The sequence below is a fragment of the Gnatocerus cornutus genome, unplaced genomic scaffold (genome assembly GCF_029298725.1).
Source record: "Gnatocerus cornutus isolate USDA-ARS CGAHR unplaced genomic scaffold, icGnaCorn1.1 ctg00000023.1, whole genome shotgun sequence".
NCBI classification, from domain to species: Eukaryota; Metazoa; Arthropoda; class Insecta; order Coleoptera; family Tenebrionidae; genus Gnatocerus; species Gnatocerus cornutus.
The window spans coordinates 4188473-4211148 of NW_028275375.1; the positions used below are offsets into that span (position 1 = coordinate 4188473).

The window sequence follows — 22676 nt, forward strand, 5'->3', positions numbered from 1 at the left end:
GTAAAAGAAAAACACTACCAAGTTTGACTGTTTTATTTTTAAAATTACCAAAAATACTGTTTTCTATAGCAAAAAGTGTAGTTTTTAATAGTTCTAAAATATATTTTTTTTAAGTTTCTGTTCAAAAATGTTGCAATTTTGCACACTTAACAAGATCTTTTAGTAATTCATTCAAAATAATTGTAGATCTGCATTTCAATTTTTTCTTTAATAATTTTTACCGAACTGCCGAATTTACCGACGTTTTTTCTTTTTGAATTTTTAGCAGGTTGTGGATGTTGTTTTTGTTTATGATGCTCGAGTTTTTGCAGATTCTTAATTTTTATTTTTGTTTATTTATTCGATCTGCTAGTAATAAAATTTTTTGCTTGGTTGTTTTATGTTTTTTTCAACTTTTTAATACTTTTCGATTCTCTTTGGATTTTGAATTTTCAATGATTTTTCTTTTTTCTTTTTCCTCCTTGACCTGGGCCTGCTTTTCGGTGTTTAATAAATAAATTAGTTAGTGGATTACTTGTTTATTATTCCACAAATGCACTATAGTTTTTACACATCTAAACAGCGAAATCTAGTCTACATAAAACTTCAATGTATAATTTAAAGTTAATCACAGCAACAATAATTTACACGACATTGAATAATACTTGAATATCACTATTACTATTATAAAAAAGATCCGATTAAGCTTGCCTTTTAGGAACTAAAAACTGCCTAAAATTGATTGTGTTAACACAGTCCATAACATTCATTAATATTACAAACATGGCTTAAAGTAAGACATATAATTATTGCTATGTAATTATTCAGAGACGAATACCACCAGTCGGGGGCTCACGCCCCCTCCCAGCTCGTGTTTGTGGCTATTGCAAAAAAACAAGTATCATACCGGACAAAAAAGTGGAAACACCCTGAAGACGTGCGTCCCGCGTCCGAAACGGTCTCTTTTGAGTCCCGCGCTATTTACACTATTCACAAGTACCCTGCAGTCCGTGGGCCGCGGCTTCCTCCCACCCTCACCAGGTGGCGCTGATTACGACGACTCCTCTGTCGGCGGCGCGATGACTGGCGGAGTCAAAGTCGGGTTGTCCTGGTGCACGAGGATGCTCGGCGGAGGAAACCCGAAAAGTTGAGATCACTGAATCCTCGGCCAGTAGTTGGACGTGAGGTTGGAGGAGAGATCGGGCGTCTGGCTGGGTATCTGCACGGGCACGGAGACGCCGGCCGATATCACGCCTGCGAAAAGATGCAATGAACAAAAGGTACCGGCGTTGGGGTTAGCGGGGTCTCGGGAGAGAAGGTACCAAACGAAGCTTGCAACCAGAACAACGGTGTCCCCACCCTCGCTTTAGTTCGCACATTATTGAGCGTTCGCCGAGCCGAGAATTGGAAACCACCCTCCGCCACTTTAAACTGATCACGGACAATGAAATTTACGGCGGCGAACCGGGAAAACTGCTAAACTCGCTCCTTTCCATCAGATAAGCGAGTTGGAGCTCATACATGAGATTTACTAGACGTACACAGAAGGGGCTTTTCGCGATGCCGAAATGAAAAGAATGATCACACTTTGCACCAATTGGGGCACTTATCGTCCTGCTAATTTTATCTTGATGACGAAACACACTTTTCAGACCATCAAAATCTGATTTCTTCGACAATTAAGAACAAGTTTTCTACGTGGTTATTTCAATATTTGACTTCGGTTATTTTTAGGACCGGAAAATCTCGGGCTTCAGGTCATTTTAACTGTAGAAATGGCTAAAAACACGTGAAAAAGGGAGTGGTGAAAATAAATCTTGTCAAAAAATAGAAGAAGAATAAGAAGCAGAAAAATAATTGAGAATTCAAAATTCTGAGCAGTGAAGAAAAACAACTTTGAAACAGTCGAAAAAATGTCGAAGGAAAATGAAGGATAATTAATAATAAAAGGAAATCTAATAAATATAGAAAATCTAGGAACTCAAGGAAGTCCGAAATTAAAAAAAAAACGACCGAATTTACGTAAATGTGAATTAAAACGTCTACAGAAAAACAGAAAACTTTGCAAAGAATTTTGGTTCTAGCAGCCTCAATAAAATAAAAAAAACTTCGAAGTAACTGAAGAAAATGAAAATTGAAATTTACAAACATTAAATAGGAGAAGAAACAAAAAAAAATGAGAAAAATTAAAAATCGGAAAATTTATAACATTGAAAAAATCTCAAATTTCTTAAGATCCAAAATTATTTTGAAAAACTAAGAGATGAACTAAGAGTTGTTGAGCTTGAATACTAGAGAATAGGGAATCCGCATACTTTAAAAGACGGAAACTGTTCTGAAACTGAGAAGAAAGCCAAACTTGTCTGAAATATTATCAGATTCAATGAGAGAAAATGCTCAATTCTGCTCAGACTGTTAATTTGGAAAATAATGCAATTTTTTGAAAATATTTTTGCCCGAATTGTGTGGATTTGTAATACAACTTTTTTATATTTTAGTCCCAAATATCTCAGGTGTTAGGAGGCGTTGATTAAACCTGAGCACACCGATGAAATCTTCGTGAAATTCTGCATAAACTGAGTAGAAATCTGTAGCGATTGAAACAACATTAATCAACTTATCGAGATATGAAAATTTGGATAGATTTTTTTTATTTTGATTTTTCAAATTATTTTTTAAGGCGAATTTTTGGTCGAATCGAGCTAGTATTAGTTTCAATCAAAAGAAAGCATGAAAATTAGTCAGTTTGTTGAATTATATTTTAAAATTTAGTCAATTTGGAAAATAAAACGATTTTTTAGAAATTTTAGAAGAATTTTGAATCAGATTTAAACTCTTCTAATTTGGTTTTTAATTGACGTGCGTGAAAAGTTCGGCCTGTTTTGGATTCTGCGTGAAATTCTGCGTAAAATGAGCACCAATAGTTTAGGATCGGTGTGAAAATAAGCTAGATCTCGAGGTTTATACATACATTTGGGAATTAAAATTTTTTTCTCCTCAACTCTGAACGCTTCTAATTCGGTTATTTATTGACGTATGTGAAAAATTTGCCCAGTTTTGGATTCTGCGTAAAATGAGCACCAATTGTTTAAGATTGCTATGTAAATAACCTAGATATTAACTTAGTTAAACCAAATTCTTGGGCGATGAGGTTTTAGGACCAAACCTAGTTTATGGGTTTAGACGATATCTTTTCTTAATTTAGGAGATTTGCGTCCAAAAATGACAAATTTTGACCTCATAAATTTCTCAATTCTTGTGCAAATGAAGAAAATTTGAGCAAAAAAATAATTCTTGTGCATAACTGACAGCGATTTTCGAAAAATTTCGGATTTTTGGACATTTTTAGTTGAAATTTGAGACTGCAAATTTGCAAATTAAAGTTGATGGATTAAAAACGTCCAAAGAGAAGAAGACACAAATTTGCAAGAAATTTTGGTTTTAGCAGTTTCAGTAAACTAAAAGAAAATTTGAAAAATTTGATGAAATGAGAATTGAAATTTACACAAGAGGAGAAAATACAAAAAAATTAGAAAGAAAAACTAGAAATTGGTGAAATCAATACAAATTCGTAGCTGTAACATCAAAAAAAATAAATTTTTAAAGATTCAAAATTATTTTGAATGAAAATTTGGAAAACTAGGAGAAGCTTGAAAACTAGTATGAGAAATTCGCATACTTTAAAAAAATGCTCAATTTTAAAGATTTTCAGGATCAGCTTCTAAAATTTTTAAATTTCAAAAATTAAGAGCATCTAAAGGCCAAAAGGTCTAAAAGGTTGAAACCACACAAAGACTTAAAGAAGAACAGTTAGCTGAAATCAAAATCTGAAGAAGAAACAAGATTTCAAAACAATTAATTTGAAAAATAATGCAATTTTTTTAAAACTTTTGCAGTTTTTGGAACGGAAAATTTTCCAAATTTGGAGAAATTACACCGAAAATTAAACATTTTCGCATGTCGATTTATAATGCAACTTTTTCATGACTCCAGCCCTAAATATCTGAGACTTTGATCAAAACTGAGCACACCGATGAAATCCTCGTTAAATTCTGCATAAACTGAGTAGAAATCTGTAGCGATTGAAATAAAACTAATCAACTTATTTGAAAGTTTTCATAGATTTTTTTTATCTTAATTTTTCAAGACAAATATTTTGTCGAATTGAGCTAGTTATAGTTTCAATAAAAAAAAAACACGTAAAAATCTGTTATTTTAATAAAATTTATTTCAAAATTTAGTCCATTTGTAAAATAAAACGATTTTTTTGGAAATTTTTGAAATCGAATTTGAATCAGATTCTGCAACTTTAGGCGCTTCTAATTTGGTTATTTATTGACATACGTAAAAATTTTGTATTTTGGATTCTGCGCGAAATTCTGCGTAAAATGAGTTAGGATTGCTGTGAAAATAAGCGAGATCTCGAGGTTATTAGTACATGGAAGAACTAAAAATTTACTATCCGGAACTTTAAGCGCTTCTAACTTGGTTATTTATTGACGTACGTTAAAAATTCGCTCAGTTTTGATTTCAGCGCGAAATTCGGCGTAAAATGAGCACCAATAGTGTGGGATTCCATTGAAATTAAGCGAGATCTTGAAGTTAAAGGAAATTTTTAAAAATTTACTTTTATATCTTATATCAACCAGTTTTAGATTCTGCGTGAAATTTTGCATAAAATGAGCATTAATAGTTTAGGATTGCTTCAAAGATGAGCAAGGTATTGAGGTTTGGAACTAAAAATTCACTGTCCGCAACTTTAACGCTTCTGATTGGGTTATTTATTGACGTACCTAAAAAAATCGGCCAGTTTTGGATTCTGCGTAAAATTCTACGTTAAATGAGCACAATAGTTTAAAATTGTTTTGTAAATAACCGTGATATCGAGGTTTAAACTTGTAGGAACTTAAACCAAATTTTTGGGTAATTAGATTTTGGAACGAAGCCTGAATCGTTTTAGACGATGTATTTTGTTAATTTTCGAGATTTGCGACCAAAAATGACAAATTTTGGCATCACAAATTCCTCAACTTCGAAGAAATCTGAGCAAAAAAAAACTTGGTGCGTGAAAATTACGGATTTTTGGACATTTTTTAGTTGAAATTTGAGACTGCAAATTTGAAAATCTCGGACTTGAGAATGAAATTCTGAAGAAATAGAAATAAACCTAAAGCCTGGGGTAAAAAATTGAAAATTTGGAAGAATCTGATGGAAGAACTACATTTTTTCATTGAAGCCCCTCCCCAATTCTGATATTTTCCTTTAATTCCGCTTCCTCTTTGCATGTGGTTTCGCTAAATTGCCAATCTATCGTTCCGAATTGGCCCCTTCTTCCGGCGCCGCCGTAAAAAAATATAAATATTCATCTCGCGCGTTTAAATTGGGCGCCCGAGGGCCACAACCCGGACTGTAACCTCGGTTTATAAAGAAAACATCTTTCGTATTAAAGTTGGTGGATTAAAAATACATACCGGTTCCGGTAGAGGCAGGTACTGAAGTCGGTGTGGTGCCAGAAGCGTAAGAGGGATGAGTTGTCGGTTGGGCGTGAGCCACTGCAGGATTGCAAGCTGAAGCCCTCGAATTGTACGAAGAACTCAAAGAGTGCAACGGATCGTGAAACATATAAGGATAACCAGTAGCGTCGCGCTGCTGGAGACAACTGCTGCTCAAACCGCCTGACATCGAACTGAAAAAGAACATGAAGGATCGTCAGGCCACGAAACTATCTTGTTTGGGAGTTAAAGTCGGAATACTTTGATAGTTATTGGGAATTAGGGAGCTCTTGTAGTTAACGACTCGTGGGGGTAATTGTGTTTTGGAATCTGAGAGATGCTCTTTGTTACGAACTTTCGTTTACGGTGCTTGGCATGAATGTTTTGCGAATTCCTGGAAACGACTGGACGCGCACCCCGAGGGTGCTAATATTAACATACACAGGGTAGAATGGTTTCAAAACGGCACTAATTACATCAAAATTGGATCGTTAAATATAAGAACGTATTTTTAATACATTTTCAGAAAAATAAATTTTATTTTTTTTTTATTCCAAACTCGGTCTTCAGAATATTTTGAAAAAAATTGGAATAGTGTCCTACACTGTTGGGTCCACAACTGCACTAATTATATTAAAATTGGATCTATAATATTAAAATTCTATGAAACGAAGTGAAGCTATGCTCTTTCGGTTCATTTTTAAGAAAATCAATTTTTTTAAATCGTGCATCAAAATCCGGTCTTTAGAAAATTTTGAAAAAAATTGGTGTAGTGTTTTACACTGAGTTCTTTAAAACGGAACTAATTTTATTAAAATTTAATCGTTATTATTAAATATAAAAAAGAAATGGAACTTTCCGCATTTTAATTTAATTTTGTGAAAAAATAATTTTTAAAAATTTGTGCCTCAAAATCCGGTCTTCGGAAAAAATTGGAGTGGTGTTTTTTACTTTTTTCTTTGAAACGGCATTGATTATATTAAAATTGGATCGTTAATATGGAAAATATGGGAAAAGACTGAAGCTCCGGATTTTTAATTTATTTTGTGAAAAATAAAATTTTAGAAATTTGTACTTCTAAATTCGGTTTTTATAAAATTTTGAAAAAAATTGGAGTATTATCTTACAATATTGTCTTTAAAACAGCACTAATTTAAATAAAATTGCATTACCACTTTGGAAATTATAAAAAAGAAAATGGAGCTGTGCATTTTCGGTAACTTCTCAAAAAAATTAATTTTAGAAATTTGTTATTCGAAATTCTATTTTCAGAAATTTTTGAAAATAATAGTAGTTAGATTTTTATTGTTTGTTTTAAAACGGCACTAATTAAATAAAAATTTGATCGTGATAAAACAAAACCGAGCTCCGCATTTTTGATACATTTTGACAAAAAATAATTATAAAATTTTTTTCCTTGAAACCTGGTCTTCAAAAAATTTAAAAAAAAATTGGAGTTAGATGCCTCACCGTTAGCTTCTAAACGGCACTAATTACATAAAAATTGGAGTGGTAATATTAATATAAGAAAATAAATGGAACTCCGTATTTTTAATCCATTTTGTGAACAATCAAATTTTAAAAATTTGGGCCTCGAAATCCGGTCTACAGAAAATTTTGAAAAAAATTGGACTAGTGTCCAGCACTGTTGGCTTTAAAACGGCACTAATTGTATTAAAATAGGATCATAATTATTGAAAATATAAAAAAAGAAATGGAGCTACGCATTTTAAATCATTTTGTGTAAAATAAAATTTGAAAAATTTGTTATTCGAACCCCAGTTTTCAAAAAAATTTGAGTTAGATGTCACATTTCTAGTTTTAAACGGCACTAATTAAAAAAACTAAAAATTGCATCGGAAATATTAGAAATATAAAAAAAATAATGAATCATTATTTGATTTTTTGAAAATCAAATTTTTAGATTTGTGCTTGGAAATCCAGTCTACAGAAAATTTTGAAAAAAAAAAGTAGTGTTGTTCTACATTGTTGGCTTTAAAACGGCACTAATTATAACAAAATTGGATTAGCACATTGGAGATTATAAGATCCAAATTAGATCTGTGCATTTTTGATACATTTTCTAGAAAATTAATTTAAAAAATTTGTTATTCGAAATTTCGCTTTTAGAAAATTTTCAAAAAAAATGGAGTATTGTCCTTCACTGTTGGCTTTAAAACGGCACTAATTATATTAAAATTAAATCGTTAAAGAAATTGAGCTCTGCATTTTTAATTCACTCTGTGAAAAATAAATTAAAAAAAATTGTGCATCGAAATCTGGTCTCCAGAAAATTTTGAAAAAAAATTGTAGTAGTGTCTTTTACTGTTTTCTTTAAAAGAGCGCTAATTATGTAAAATTTGACTCGTTAATTTTAAAATTTTGATAACCATACTGGAACTGTGCATTTTTAATTCATTTTCTTCAAACTAAATTTACAAAAAATTATGTCTCGAAATCCGGTTTCCTGGAAATTTTGAAAAAAATCGGAGTAGTGTCGTACCTTATTAGCTTCAAAAAGGCACCAGTTATATTCAAATTAATTCATTATTATTGAATCAAAATAAAGTTGTGCATTTTCCGAACATTTTTAGAGATATAAATTTTGAAAATTTGTTATTTGAAATCCGGCGTTCAAAAAAGTTTGAAAAAAATCTGAGTAATATCCTTTACTGTTGTCTTCAAAATAGCACTAATTATATTAAGATTGAATCGTTAATGTTGAAATTATGGTAAAAAAATGAAGCTGTGTGTGTGAAATTTATTTTCTGGAACATAAAATTTGAAAAATTTGTGCGTCAAAATACGGTTTTTAGAAAAATTTGAAAAAAATTGGTATAGTATCTTACACTAATAGCTTCAAAACGGCACTAACTATATTAAAATTAAATCGTTAATTTTGAAATTATAAGAAAAAAATGGAGCTGTGGATTTGAAGTACATTTTTTGAAACAAAAATTTTTAAAAATTTGAACGTTTCAAAATCAGGAAGGCCAAAACTTTCGTGAGTGTCACTTTCCAATTGTTTAATCAGTGATCCCAAACCATGAAACAAAGTCCCGTTCTATCTAATTTTTTTAGACGATCGCACTGTATATTAATATACCGCCTCCTATCAGTTATTCAGCATCAGAATCCCGCATAAACAAAGGTGTCTGTCGGAATCCAGTCGACGTGACATGCTTGCAGCGGTCACGTCATGTCAGCGGCCCGCCAGAGGATTAGCCTGTCGTCCGGGACAGCCAGAATCCCTCCACTTAGCCTCAGCGGGACGTCGCGTGCTTTCAGGACCAAGCATTCAAGATAAAAAAAAAACACTCATGCAGAGCTACCGGTCGGATTCCACTCACCTGTACGTGTCCGCCATGGTAGCGATGGGCTGCGGGATTGACGAATACATGGAATTGAAACCCGAGTTGATGGGTAGACGACCTGCCGACGCCGGAGGGCTGACGGCGCCCACCTGATCCACGGCCCTTCGCTGGTTGCGCAGCTTTTCTTCGCGACGCCATTTGGCCCGCCGGTTGCTGAACCACACCTGCGGAACCAACACATCTTTCATTACGTAATCGTTTTTATCCCACTTTTCCTTCAGTGTGATTAATGCAGTGGACGTTTATTTGTTGCGACTGAGTGAAAAATGACAATTTGCCTCCCTAGTGGGCATCTGTTTTATTTATGTAGCAGGGCGATGACATGGCCAATATTGCGTGGTTGCGATGGTCGTTTGCGTTATACACGCTTGATGGACACGAAATCCATGTTTTTTCAAATTCCCTCTATACGCAATTGTTGTTTTCAAACGAGCTGACTAATTGCCTTTTTTGCCACTACGTGTACGGCGTCACGACGAGGACTAAAATCGCGACGCGATAATTGGTTTCAAGATAAATTTCAAAAGCACTAAGATCGTTAATTGTCAAGGAGGCGAAGCTAAAACTGTTTTGGACAACTTTTCTGGGGTTACCATAATATTACACCCACCGAAAAACACGCACTTTCGGCGGTTCGGTACGAATTAATTACAGTCGCGAGCAAAAAAAAAATACTCTTTGATGGTTGTTTGTACACAACATGACGTATACATTGAAGATCAAAAAAAAGGTGCTTGAAATCCTTGATTTTGCTTGTCTTTTCTTCGAGTTGTAAAAAGTGTAAAATTTTGATTTGTTTAAAAAAAAATCCAAAAATTTTGTTTTGGGCTTGAAATCTTGAAATTTCGCAGTTTTCTGTTAACTTTGGACTGTCTATTGGAGACACAAAGTTGCAAAATCGTTGCTGCAATAGGATAGATTTTCCAATTGTAATTAAAAGTGCCAATTTCTATTACGTTCTATTAACTCTCGTAAATTAGTTATTTTGAGAGTTATATTTTTCAAAGTTTTTGGTCTTGCTAAGTTTGGACTGTTTATTCAAGACACCAAGTTGCAAAATTGTAGCTCCAATGGGAAATATTTTACAATTTTTTTTAATTAAAAGAACCACTAAAAATGATTAACTTGATCGGAGCGTTCCATTAACTCTTGTAAATTAGTTATTTTGAGAGTTATATTTTTTAAATTTTTGGATTTTGCTAGATTTGGACTTTTTATTCAATACACTAAATTACAAAATTATAGCTGCAGTAGGAAAGATTTTACAATTTTTAAGTAGAAGAGCAACTAAAAATTTCTAACTTTATCAGAGCGCTCTCTATTAACTCTCGTAAATTAGTTATTTTGAGAGTTATATTTTTCAAAATTTTTGGTCTTGCTAACTTTGGACTGTTTATTTAAGACACCAAGTTGCAAAATTATAGCTGCAATAGTAAATATTTTACAATTTTTAATTCATAGAGCCACTAAAAATTGATAACTTCATCAGTGCGCTCTATTTACTCCTGTAAATTAATTATTTTGATAGTTACATTTTTCAAAGTTTTAGGATTTGCTAGATTTGTACTATTATTCAAGACATCAAGTTGCAAAATTATATCTACAGTAGGAATGATTTTACAAATTTTAAATAATTGAGCAACCAAAAATTAATAACTTTATCAGACCATTTTGTAAACTGTCGTAAATTAGTTATTTTGGGAGTCATATTTTTTAATTTTTAGGATTTGCTAGATTTGGACTGCTTAGTCAAAGCCCAGAGTTACAAAATGAAAGCTGTAGAAGGAAAGATTTTACAATTTTCAATAGAAGAGCAACTAAAAATTTCTAATTTGATCAGAGCGGTTTATTAACCCTTGTAAATTAGTTATTTTATGAGTTATATTTTTCAAATTTTTAGGATTTGCTAGATTTGAACCGTTTATGCAAGACACCAAGTTGTAAATTTATAGCTACAGTTGGAAAGATTTTACAATTTTTAATTCATAGAGCCACTAAAAATTGATAACTTCATCAGGGCGCTTTATTAACTCTCGTATATTAGTTATTTTGAGAGTTATATTTTTCAAAATTTTTAGTCTTGCTAAGTTTGGACTGTTTATTCAAGACACCAAGTTGCAAAATTGTAGCTGCAATAGGAAATATTTAACATTTTTTTTTAATTAGAAGAACCACTACAAATGAGTAACTTGATTGGAGCGTTCCATTAAGTCTTGTAAATTAGTTATTTTGAAAGGTATATTTTTAAAATTTTTAGGATTTGCTTGATTTGGACTGTTTATTGAACATACTAAATTACAAAATTATAGCTGCAGTAGGAAAGATTTTACAATTTTTTTGAATTAAAAGAGCGAATAAAAATTAGTAACTTGATCGGAGCGTTCTATTAACTCTTGTAAATTAGTTATTTTAAGAGTTATATTTTTTAAAATTTTAGGTTTTGCTAAGTTTGGACTGTTTATTTAAGACATCAAGTTGTAAAATTATAGTTACAGTAGGAAAGATTTTACAAATTTTAAATAATTGAACAACCAAAAATTAGTAACTTTATCAGACCATTTTGTAAACTGTCGTAAATTAGTTATTTTGGGATTTTTGGGAGTCATATTTTTTTAATTTATAGAATTTGTTAGATTTGGACTGCTTAGTCAAAGCCCAGAGTTACAAAATGAAAGCTGTAGAAGGAAAGATTTTACAATTTTCAAGTAAAAGAGCAACTAAAAATTTGTAATTTGATCAGAGCGGTTTATTAACCCTTGTAAATTAGTTATGTCATATTTTTCCAATAAGTTGTAAATTTATAGCTACAGTTGGAAAAATTTTACAATTTTTAATTCATAGAGCCACTAAAAATTGATTGATAACTTCTCACTGCGTTCTATTAACTCCCGTAAATCAGTTATTTTGAGAGTTATATTTCTGAAATTTTCAGTATATGCTTGCTATATTTGGATTGTTTATTAAAAACACCAAATTGCAAAATTATAGCAACAGAAAAGATTTTACAATTTTTAATTAAAAGGGTCATTAAAAATTCGCAACTTTATTAGAGCGTTTTATTAACTCTCGTAAATTAGTTATTTTAAGAGTTATATTTTTCCAATTTTTAAGATTTGCTAGGTTTGGACTCTCCATTGAAGACACAAAGTTGCAAAATTATAGAAGAAGAAATTATTGGAGAAGATTTTACAAATTTTAATTAGAAAGTTCTGTAAACACCTTTCCATAAATGTATTTTTTAAATTTGAAGTTTTTATCTTCTTTCTCGAGACAGTCAAATCTAAATTTCTCTGATTAATGAAACCTATCTAATCCGTTGGCTCTGCACTTCGAACAAAAATAGCCCCCAATTTGCACCCACCGAACAAATTTCAATTTGTTTGTAGTTGTAATTACACTCCAATCCGTGATTTATGGGATTTAGAAAATGGGCATTAGTATGATTATTGGTACATATTTTAACTCAGTTATTAGCGATGATTGAATTTGTAGTAAAAAACAATTCCGCCAGTGTGTTACCTCTTAGTGGTAGGAATTTTTTGTTGGTTCAGTGAAAATATGCGATGAAAATGAGCAGAGAGCGATCGTTGCGGATTTGGCGTAACGTTGTGCAAAAATACGAGCGTAAACACATCCGATTCAGGTTTGGCACTCAGCGTGATCAATACCAGCAACCAACGAAGCTTGAAAACATGCGTCAACACCGAATTCGGCTGCCTCGTCTATTTGCCGGGGAGAGAACCCATCATCCATCCCGTTGGGTACACACTATTTACATGCAATGATAAATATTATGATGTAAAAGATTAGAGCGCCCTCGATCCGAGCACTTAAACGTCATATTGAAAGCGAAGCACATTATTAAATGGTATATGTGCTCTTATTTGCCGACAGTCTTATTGGAGCCCCTCAAAAGAAACCAAATAAGGGCAATGTGCAAATAACGAATTTTGCGTCAGGAATCAAAAGATACTCCACAAAAGTACGTAATCATTTCATGTTTCTAAACTCGCTGTGTTTATATTCACATAAAAGGCGCGTTTTACAGCTTTCAGTTGATGAAAACCCGCCTGTAATTTAGATAAAGTATCCATGCGAGTTGCGCCATTTTACGTGCCGCTTTTCATTCGACATCCACGTTACTTATCCAAATTGCACCGCTCTTCTATAAAAGACCCGCTCCTGCTGGAACTTTGATTCGTTCCAGAGCAATATTTAATTAACGCACTCTTAACTAAGTTCCAACGGATTTTTGTGAAAAAATTGCTGCCTGAATACGATGAAAACTGGCAAAGTTACGGTATCAACACAATTTAAAAAAATTAAAAAGTATTTTTTGCTCTAAAATTTTGAACTTTAGTCCAATTAATAAACAGGTCAAAAGTAGTAAAAGATCTAAATTTTAATATTTTACGATCAAAATTGACAAAGTTACGAGATCTACTAGAAAGTGGTGCGAATTTTTGGTCCGTTTGCAAATTAGAAAATTTAAAAAAACTCTAATTTTGGCTCTAAAAGTTTGAATTTTACCCCAATTGATAAACAAGTCAAAAGTAGTAAAACCTCCTAATTTTAACGGTGTAAGAGTAAAACTAGTAAAATGACGGAGCTTAATAAAAAATAGAAGACATTTTTGGTTCGTCTGAAAAACAAAAAATTCAAAAAAATTTAATTCTTGCTCAAAAATTTTGAAATTTAGTACAGATAAATAAGTGAAAAGTAGTAAAACCTCCAATTTTCAGTGTTTGAGGAGAAAAACTAGTAAAATTACGGATTCATAAAAAAGTGAAAATGTTTAGTTCGTCTTCAAAACAAAAATTGCAAAAAAAATCTAATTCTTGCTTTAAAATTTTGGAATTTAGCCCAGTCGATAAGCAAATGCAACGTAGGAAAATGTATAAATTTCACTGCTTTAGGACCAAATCTAGTAAAATTACGGAATTTAATAAAAAATAGAAAAAAATCTTGGTTCGTCTTCAAAGCAAAAATTCCAAAAAAAAACTCATTCTTGTTCTAAAAACTTGGATTTTAGCTCAATAAACAAATAAAAAGTAGTAAAACCACCAAATTTTACGGTTTTAAGACCAAAACTAGTAAAACTACAGAATGTAATAAAAAATAGAAGAAGTTTTTGGTTCGTCTTCAAAACAAAAGTTCAAAAAAAAAAAAATTTTTGCTCTAAAATTTTGGAATTTAGCCCAATTGATCAACAAGTAAAAAGTCGATAAAACCTTCAAATTTCAGTGTTTGAGGAGTAAAACTAGTAAAATTACGAATTATTAAAAAAGTGAAAATGTTTAGTTCATCTTCAAAACAAAAATTGCAAAAAAAATCTATTTCTTGCTTTAAAATTTTGGAATTTAGCCCAGTCGATAAACAAATGCAAAGTAGGAAAATGTATTAATTTCACTGCTTTAGGACCAAAACTAGTAAAATTACGGAATTTAATAAAAAATAGAAAAAATTCTTGGTTCGTCTTCAAAGCAAAAATTCCAAAAAAATCTAATTCTTGTTCTAAAATTTTGGAATTTAGCCCAGTCAATAAACAAATGCAAAGTAGGAAATTGTATATATTTCACTGCTTTAGGACCAAAACTAGTAAAATTACGGAATTTAATAAAAAATAGAAAAAATTCTTGGTTCGTATTCAAAGCAAAAATTCAAAAACAATCTAATTCTTGTTCTAAAATTTTGGATTTTAGCCCAATTGATAAACAAGTAAAAAGTAGTAAAACCACCAAATTTTACGGTTTTAAGACCAAAACTAGTAAAACTACAAAATGTAATAATAAATAGAAGAAGTTTTTGGTTCGTCTTCAAAACAAAAGTTCCAACAGAAATTCAATTTTTGCTCTAAAATTTTGGAATTTAGCCTAATTAATCAGCAAGTAAAAAGTCGATAAAACCTTCAAATTTCAGTGTTTGAGGAGTAAAACTAGTAAAATTACGAATTATTAAAAAAGTGAAAATGTTTAGTTCATCTTCAAAACAAAAATTGCAAATAAAATGTAATTCTTGCTTTAAAATTTTGGAATTTAGCCCAGTCAATAAACAAATGCAAAGTAGGAAAATGTATTAATTTCACTGCTTTAGGACCAAAACTAGTAAAATTACGGAATTTAATAAAAAATTGAAAAAATTCTTGGTTCGTATTCAAAGCAAAAATTCAAAAAAAATCTAATTCTTGTTCTAAAATTTTGGATTTTAGCCCAATAGATAAACAAGTAAAAAGTAGTAAAACCACCAAATTTTACGGTTTTAAGACCAAAACTAGTAAAACTACAAAATGTAATAATAAATAGAAGAAGTTTTTGGTTCGTCTTCAAAACAAAAGTTCCAACAAAAATTCAATTTTTGCTCTAAAATTTTGGAATTTAGCCCAATTAATCAGCAAGTAAAAAGTCGATAAAACCTTCAAATTTCAGTGTTTGAGGAGTAAAACTAGTAAAATTACGAATTATTAAAAAAGTGAAAATGTTTAGTTCATCTTCAAAACAAAAATTGCAAAAAAAATGTAATTCTTGCTTTAAAATTTTGGAATTTAGCCCAGTCAATAAACAAATGCAAAGTAGGAAAATGTATTAATTTCACTGCTTTAGGACCAAAACTAGTAAAATTACGGAATTTAATAAAAAATTGAAAAAATTCTTGGTTCGTATTCAAAGCAAAAATTCAAAAAAAATCTAATTCTTGTTCTAAAATTTTGGATTTTAGCCCAATAGATAAACAAGTAAAAAGTAGTAAAAACCACCAAATTTTACGGTTTTAAGACCAAAACTAGTAAAACTACAAAATGTAATAATAAATAGAAGAAGTTTTTGGTTCGTCTTCAAAACAAAAGTTCCAACAAAAATTCAATTTTTGCTCTAAAATTTTGGAATTTAGCTCAATTGATCAGCAAGTAAAAAGTCGATAAAACCTCCAAATTTCAGTGTTTGAGGAGTAAAACTAGTAAAATTACGGATTATTAAAATTATTAAAGTGAAAATATTTAGTTCGTCTTCAAAACAAAAATTACAAAAAAATCTTAATTCTTGCTTTAAAATTTTGGAATTTAGCCCCGTCGATAAACAAATGCAAAGTAGGAAAATGTATAAATTTCACTGCTTTAGGACCAAAACTAGTAAAATTACGGAATTTAATAAAAAATAGAAAAAATTCTTGGTTCGTCTTCAAAGCAAAAATTCCAAAAAAATCTAATTCTTGTTCTAAAAATTTGGATTTTAGCCTAATTGATAAACAAGTAAAATGTTATAAAACCACAAAATTTTACGGTTTTAAGACCAAAACTCGTAAAACTACAGAATGTAATAAAAAACAGAAGTTTTTGGTTCGTCTTCAAAACAAAAGTTCCAAAAAAATCTAATTTTTGCTCTAAAATTTTGGAATTTGCCTCAATTTATAAAAACGCCAAAAGAAGTAAAACCTCCAAATTTTAATGTTTTAGAACGAAAACTGACAAAGTTACGGTATTTAATAGAAAGTAGAGGGAATTTTTGGTCCGTTTACAAAGTGAAAATTTTTAAAAACTGAATTTTTTGCTCTAAAATTTGGAAATTTGTCACAGTTGTTTAGCAAGGCCCAACCAAAATAGTCTCCAAATTTTACTGTTTTGGGATGAAAACTGACAATTTTACGGCAGTTTTTTAATAGAAAGTACTGTAAATTTTTGCATCAGAGTAAAAATTTCTAAAAACCTGTTTTTTTGGGTGTAAAATTATGAAATTTAGGACAGTTTATAAAACAACTCAAAAGGTGTAAAAAGTCTCAAATTTCACAGTTTTTCGGTGTTCAGAGTAATTAACAGAAAGCGCTTTTCATTCGCCATCCACGCTACTTATCCAATTGCCCCGCTCTCCTATGAAAGACTCTCCAGCAGGAACTTTGATCGTTCCTCAGTAATATTTAATTACCACACTCTTAACTATACTAAGTTCCTACTGATTTTTGTGAAAAAAATTGTTACCTGGATACGTGCCTCAGGTAATCCAATTTTCTCTGCAAGACGCTCCCTGGCGAAAACGTCGGGGTAATGCGTGCGCTCGAACTCTGAAACAAGAAATTTCAGTCGAAATCACTTCATGAAATGAGCTACAAATTACAATTTCATTTTATTCCGTTCGGGGACGCGTCACCATTTGTCAATATCTAGTTAAAAATTTATCACCGATCTAAATGAATTAAAAACGCGGATTGATGGACGCGCGATATTTTATAAAATTGCAATTTTACCTTTCTCCAGACTATCGATCTGCTCGTTGGTGAAAGACGTCCTGTTCCTCTGCAGCTTCCTCTTCAATCTCAGGCGTAGTTGGGAATCCTCGTCGCCTGAAGAATTGTGTTCGGAATTTCCATCGGACGTGTTTTCGTGCATTGCGTCTGCTGGAATAAGAAAGCGGCGTTGTGTATAAGAAACCCTCGATTTTTTGCGTCGATCGTGGTGTTTTCATTAAAAACATGGAGAAATTGGCCAAAAACAGAACGCGCGTAGTCGAGGAACGCCGGCACCAGGAAAGTTAACGTCGTGCATTTCCCACCCTGTGTGCGCGTCCCTATTTACTTCCGCTTCTGTAAACTCCACCCCATTTCATATCCACCCTCGCCATTTCATTCTCCTTGTTTTATTTCATCTTCTGATCCTGTTCCCTCTCCCTCCTGTTTATGTTTTCCACCGACGAATCTCGCAACGAGCGAGGAATTTGCATAATTTTAGATTTCGGCGATTTTTTCGCTACGATTAGTTGACCGCTTTCGCCCGCGGATCGGGTGTCATCAGACGGAGCGTTTCGGCTTTAATCAGGTTCTTGTCGGGAATTGTTTTCCGGGCGGCTTGCCAGGGTGTTTTTTGCGAATTTTAATGGAGCCGGGCCTGGCTTGTCGAGTGTTACGATGAAATTTACCGCTAACACAATTACCGGTTTAGATTGGGCAGCAAAAGTTCACTCGCACGGAAGTTATGTTCATTTTGAAACGACCGCCCCTTGCAAACTAAATTATTTTATCTTTCCTGCCTCCGAGACCTCCGCGGGAGCGCCATAAAGACCGCTCACCTCTAAACAAAATACCGGTTTATTACCACGATTTTTGCCAAACGGAAAAATCGGGGAAATTTCCGGAATTCTACACATCAAAAAAGCGAGGGCCGCGAAAAAAGCGAGGTCCATCGAATTTAGGGGCCACCTTCTCTATACATATTAAATTCCAAATGGCAACTGAAGAGTGATTAATTTTTTGTTGTGGATTAGAACTTTGGCTGCAAAAAGAGAAGGGAGACTTGCGAGGATAATTTACCGTTGAAATGCACTTTGAAATGGTCGGAGCTGCGCCGTCTTTTTTGCATAATGAATAAATTCCAACTCAAATATTCTATCACTTGTCTGACCACAACGCCCTGTAGGGTCCCGACCCTTTATGGCATTCAAATGTGAAATAGAAAGTGGTGGAAACTTTTAATTCGTCTTCAAAATATTTTTTTTTAAATTCTATTTTTTGCACTAAAATGTTGGAATTTGGCCCAGCTGATAAGTAAGGCGCAAATTGAACAACCTCCGAATTTTACTGTTTTAGGGGGGAAACTGACAAAGTTACGGTATTTCATCAAAAGTTAAGGAAATTTTTGTTCCGTTTATAAAATGAAAATTTCAAAAATTCCATTTCTTGCTCTTAAAATTTGGAAATCGGTCCAACTATTAAACACGTCAAAAGTAGTAAACGTCCAAAATTTCGTCATTTTAGAATAAAAACTGACAAAGTTACGGTATTTAATAGAAAGTGGTGCAAATTTTTGGTCCGTTACAAAACGAAAATTTTTAAAAACTTTATTTTTTTGCTCTAAAAATTTGGATTTTAGCCCAATTGATAAATAAGTCAAAGGCATTAAAACCTTTAAATTTTAATGTTTTACTATAAAAACTGCCAAAGTTACGGTACTTAATACTTTTGGTTCATTTACAAAATGAAAATTTCTAAAAACTCGATTTATTGCTCTGAAATTTTGGTACTTTAGTTCAATCCATAAACATGTCAAAGGTAATTAATCAAACCTCCAAATTTCAATGTTTTAGGAAAAAACTAACAAAATTACGGTATTTAATAAAAGGTAACGCGAATTTTTGGTCCGATTACAATTTTTTTTTTAAATCTATTTCTTGTTCTAAAAATTTGAAATTTTTCCTAACTGATAAACACGTCAAAAGTAGTAAAAACCTCAAATTTGGTTGTTTTATGATAAAAACTGACAAAGTTACGGTGTTTAATAGAAAGAGCTGCGGACTTTTGGTCCGTTTAAAAAAAATTTGAAAAACTCTTGTTTTGGGTCTAAAAATTTGGATTTTAGCCTAATTGGTATACACGTCAAAAGTAGTAAAAGCTCCAAATTTTGTTGTTTTATGATCCAAACTGACAAAGTTACGGTATTTAATAGAAAGTAAAGAGAATTTTTGGTCCATTTATGACATGATTTTCTTTTAAATTTTGTTTTTTGCTCTAAAATTTTGAAATTTACCACATTTGATTATCAAGTCGAAAGTAGTAAAACCTCGAAATTTCAATGTTTTCGATTAAAGACTAACAAAGTTACGGTATTTACTATAATTTTTTTTTTTAATTTTTATTTTTTGCTCGAAAAATTTGGAATCTGATCCAATTGATAAACAGGTCAAAAGAAGTAAAATCTTTAAATTTTAACCTTTTAAGATGAAAACTGACAGAATTACGGTATTTAATATAAACTAGAGAGAATTTTTGGATCGCTTAAAAAATAAAAATTTTTAATAATTCAATTTTTTGTTCCAAATTTAGTCAAATTTATTAACAAGTCAAAGGTAATAAAACCCTCAAATTTCACTGTTTTAGGATAAAAACTGACAAAATTACCGCATTTAATGGAAAGAAAAAGAAATTTTTGGTCCATTTTCAAAATAAAAATTTTTACAATCTCGATTCTTTGCTCTAAAAATTTGGAATTTGGCCCAACTGATATACACGTCAAAGGTAATAAAACCTCCAAATTTTACTGTTTTAGGATGAAAACTGATAAAGTTACGGCGTTTTCGGTATTTAATGGAAAGAAGAGGGAATTTTTGGTTCGTTTACAAAATGAAAATTTTTAAAAACTTTCTTTCTTGCCTTGAAAATTTGAAATTTGGCCTAATTGTTAAAAAAGGTAGTAAAACCTCTAAATTTTAATGTTTTAGGATGAAAACTGATAAAGTTACGGTATTTAATGGCAAAAATGGGGAATATTTGCTTCGTTTTCAGAATAAAAATCTTTTTTTTGTCATAAAAATTTGGACTTTGGTCCAATTAATAAGCAAATCAGAGGTAGTAAAATCTCCCAATTTTAATGTTTTAAGTGGAATACTGACAAAATTACGGTATTTAATAGAAAGTTGTGGAAATTTTTGGTTTGTTTCCAAAAAAATTTTTTTTGAATATTGTTTTTTGCTCTAAATTTTTGAAATTTAGCATATTTGTACTGTTTACGAATGAAATTTAAAATTTTACGGTATTTACTGGATAGCACTGTGAAAGAACAGTCGGAGCAGCGGCGTGGTTTGTGCCTAATGAATAAATTCCTGCTTAAATATTCTATCACTTGTCTGACCACAACACCCTGTAGGGCTGCAACCCTTTATGGCATTCAGATGTAATATCCGGTTATAATAATTTAGGATATTAATGAGCGTTCGTGCCGTGTAATTTGCAATGCGCATTGAATTTAATTCGAAATGTTGCCGTGTAAACACAAAATGCATGTTGTTTGCACATTGAGATAATTTATGAATGAACGGAACGGTTTTTGATTAATTAAATTCGGTTTATTTTAATTGGGCCGTCTATGTTTTCCACTGAATTCACTTTTATAGCCGGCGAAAATAAACACCAGTTGAAATTACGGTTTTATACAAATACATATGAGCGCAGCCAATTTAATTAAACATTTCTCAAAAATTCACCTCGCTTCTGTAGATCATCCCTGGAAATCTGGGCGGTGAGGGCGGTGGGCGCCGGCGGCAGGCCGAGATGTGGCGCGGTGGGCGTCCCAGGGTACCATGCCCAGCCGGGAGTTTGCCCATTGAACATCCGTAATTTGTCGTAGACGCTCTCGTTCTGGGCAGAGGCTTGCTGCTCCTTCTGCGAAGCCAAATTTCGCAGCACTCGGTTGATGGACGAGACCTGGAAGAAGCGTTTTGCCGATGGAGATTTTGTGGGAAAAGTGCGCATGCAAACAATGCCGATGCCAGATGCAATACTGTGCAACTCACGCACTACAAACACCCCTAACTGGCTTAGTCCGATCCCTGGATGGATGTTATTATGGGCTATTCTTCGCGGTTAACCAAGTGGAAGCACAACACCTCGTCACAGTACGTCACCAACAGGCGGAGGTTCTTCGACAGGAGGTTTATTCCACTGGGTTAACGATCATCGAGAAAAGACGTGTCCAAATTATTATTTTCTTACATCGCCGCTCAGTTATCGATTGTGACGGAAATGAATCGCGGAGTGAAATTTATTCGCACAAGCAAAAACTTCTCTGGACCGCTCTTAAATATTTCGCCGAGTTTGGCTAAGGATCTTTTAGTGTTATTTATTGCGTTTTCATATCGCAGCACTGGAAATATTTTGCGTGTTTTGATTTTTTTTTATTTTAATGAAATTTGCTCTGGCGTCAGTTAGTTAGTGTTGTTCTGACAGGTCGTTATTTGCTTATTTTTTGACAGTGTTCTCGGACTTATCGGTATCATCAGTTTACAAGAATAAAACAACGAGGCGCTACTGACATTGAACTGTCTTCACTGATGAATTTCTTCCTGTATCATGATATCAAAGAATTAAATGCAACTCTGTGATGGTTGGATTTTACAATTATTTATAGCGTTCTCTAATTAGATAAATACTGAAGTTAGAAAAGTTCTAGAAAATTTTCGGAATTTTTAAAAAATTTAAAAAACTATATTTTTTGGTGTAAAAATGTGAACTTTAGCCCAATTAATAAACACGTCAAAGATAGTAAAACCTCTGAATTTTAATGTTTTGAGATGAAAACTGACAAAGTTACAGTATTTAATTGAAAATAGTAAGAATTTTTGGTGCCTTTACAAAATGGAAATTTTTTCAATTATTATTTTTTGGCTGAATTAATAAACAAGTCAAAGGTAGTAAAACCCCAAAATTTTAATTATTTAGGATGAAAACTGACAAAGCTACGATCTTTAATAAGAAGTAAAGGGGATTTTTAGCCCGTTTACAAAATAAAAATAAAAAAAAAAATTTTGATTTTTTTTTGAATTGATAAACAATTTAAAAAAAGTAAAACCTCCAAATTTTAATGTTTTAGGACGAAAACTTACACAGTTACGGTATTTAATCGAAAGAAGAAGGAATTTTTGGTCCGTTTACAAAGCCAAAATTTCTAAAAATTCTATTTTTTGCTCTAAAAAATTGGATTTTAGTCCAATTAATGAACACGTTAAGGGTAGTAAAACCACCAAATTTTAATGTTTTAGGATGAAAATTGACCAACTGTCGGTATTTTATAGAAAGAAGTGGGAATTTTTGGTTCGTTTACAAAATAAAAATTTTTTAAAAATTAATTTCTTACTGTAAAAATTTGGAATTTGGCCAAATTGATAAACAAGTCAAAAAAAGGAACACCTCCAAATTTTAATGTTTTTAGATGAAAACTGACAAAGTTACGGTATTTAATTAAAAGAAGAGAGAATTTTTAATCCGTTTTCAAAAGCAAATTTTTTAAAAAACTTTATTTCTTCCTCTAAAAATTTGGATTTTGGCCCCGTTGATAAACCAGTCAAAGGTAGTAAATCTT

The 22676-nt window shown here is 32.0% G+C and overlaps 1 protein-coding gene across 7 annotated transcripts in view; it reads right to left on the minus strand.

Annotated features, from left to right (window-relative positions):
- Positions 1–1035: 1035 nt before the first annotated feature.
- The window catches only part of LOC148166461 (paired box protein Pax-6-like), a 42591-nt gene continuing 20950 nt past the window's right edge, over positions 1036–22676 (minus strand). For 3 of the 7 annotated variants that reach the window (XM_088049004.1, XM_088049006.1, XM_088049003.1), the window contains exons 5-10: positions 20803–21022; positions 17078–17227; positions 16812–16894; positions 8822–9009; positions 5451–5665; positions 1036–1233 (exon numbers count right to left, since the gene is read on the minus strand). In XM_088049004.1, coding sequence (XP_087905130.1) covers positions 1133–1233; positions 5451–5665; positions 8822–9009; positions 16812–16894; positions 17078–17227; positions 20803–21022 — 957 coding nt within the window. In that variant the 3' untranslated portion in view covers positions 1036–1132. The remainder of the gene's footprint in view (positions 1234–5450; positions 5666–8821; positions 9010–16811; positions 16895–17077; positions 17228–20802; positions 21023–22676) is intronic. The other 4 variants (XM_088049008.1, XM_088049005.1, XM_088049009.1 and 1 more) reach the window with 2 other exon arrangements.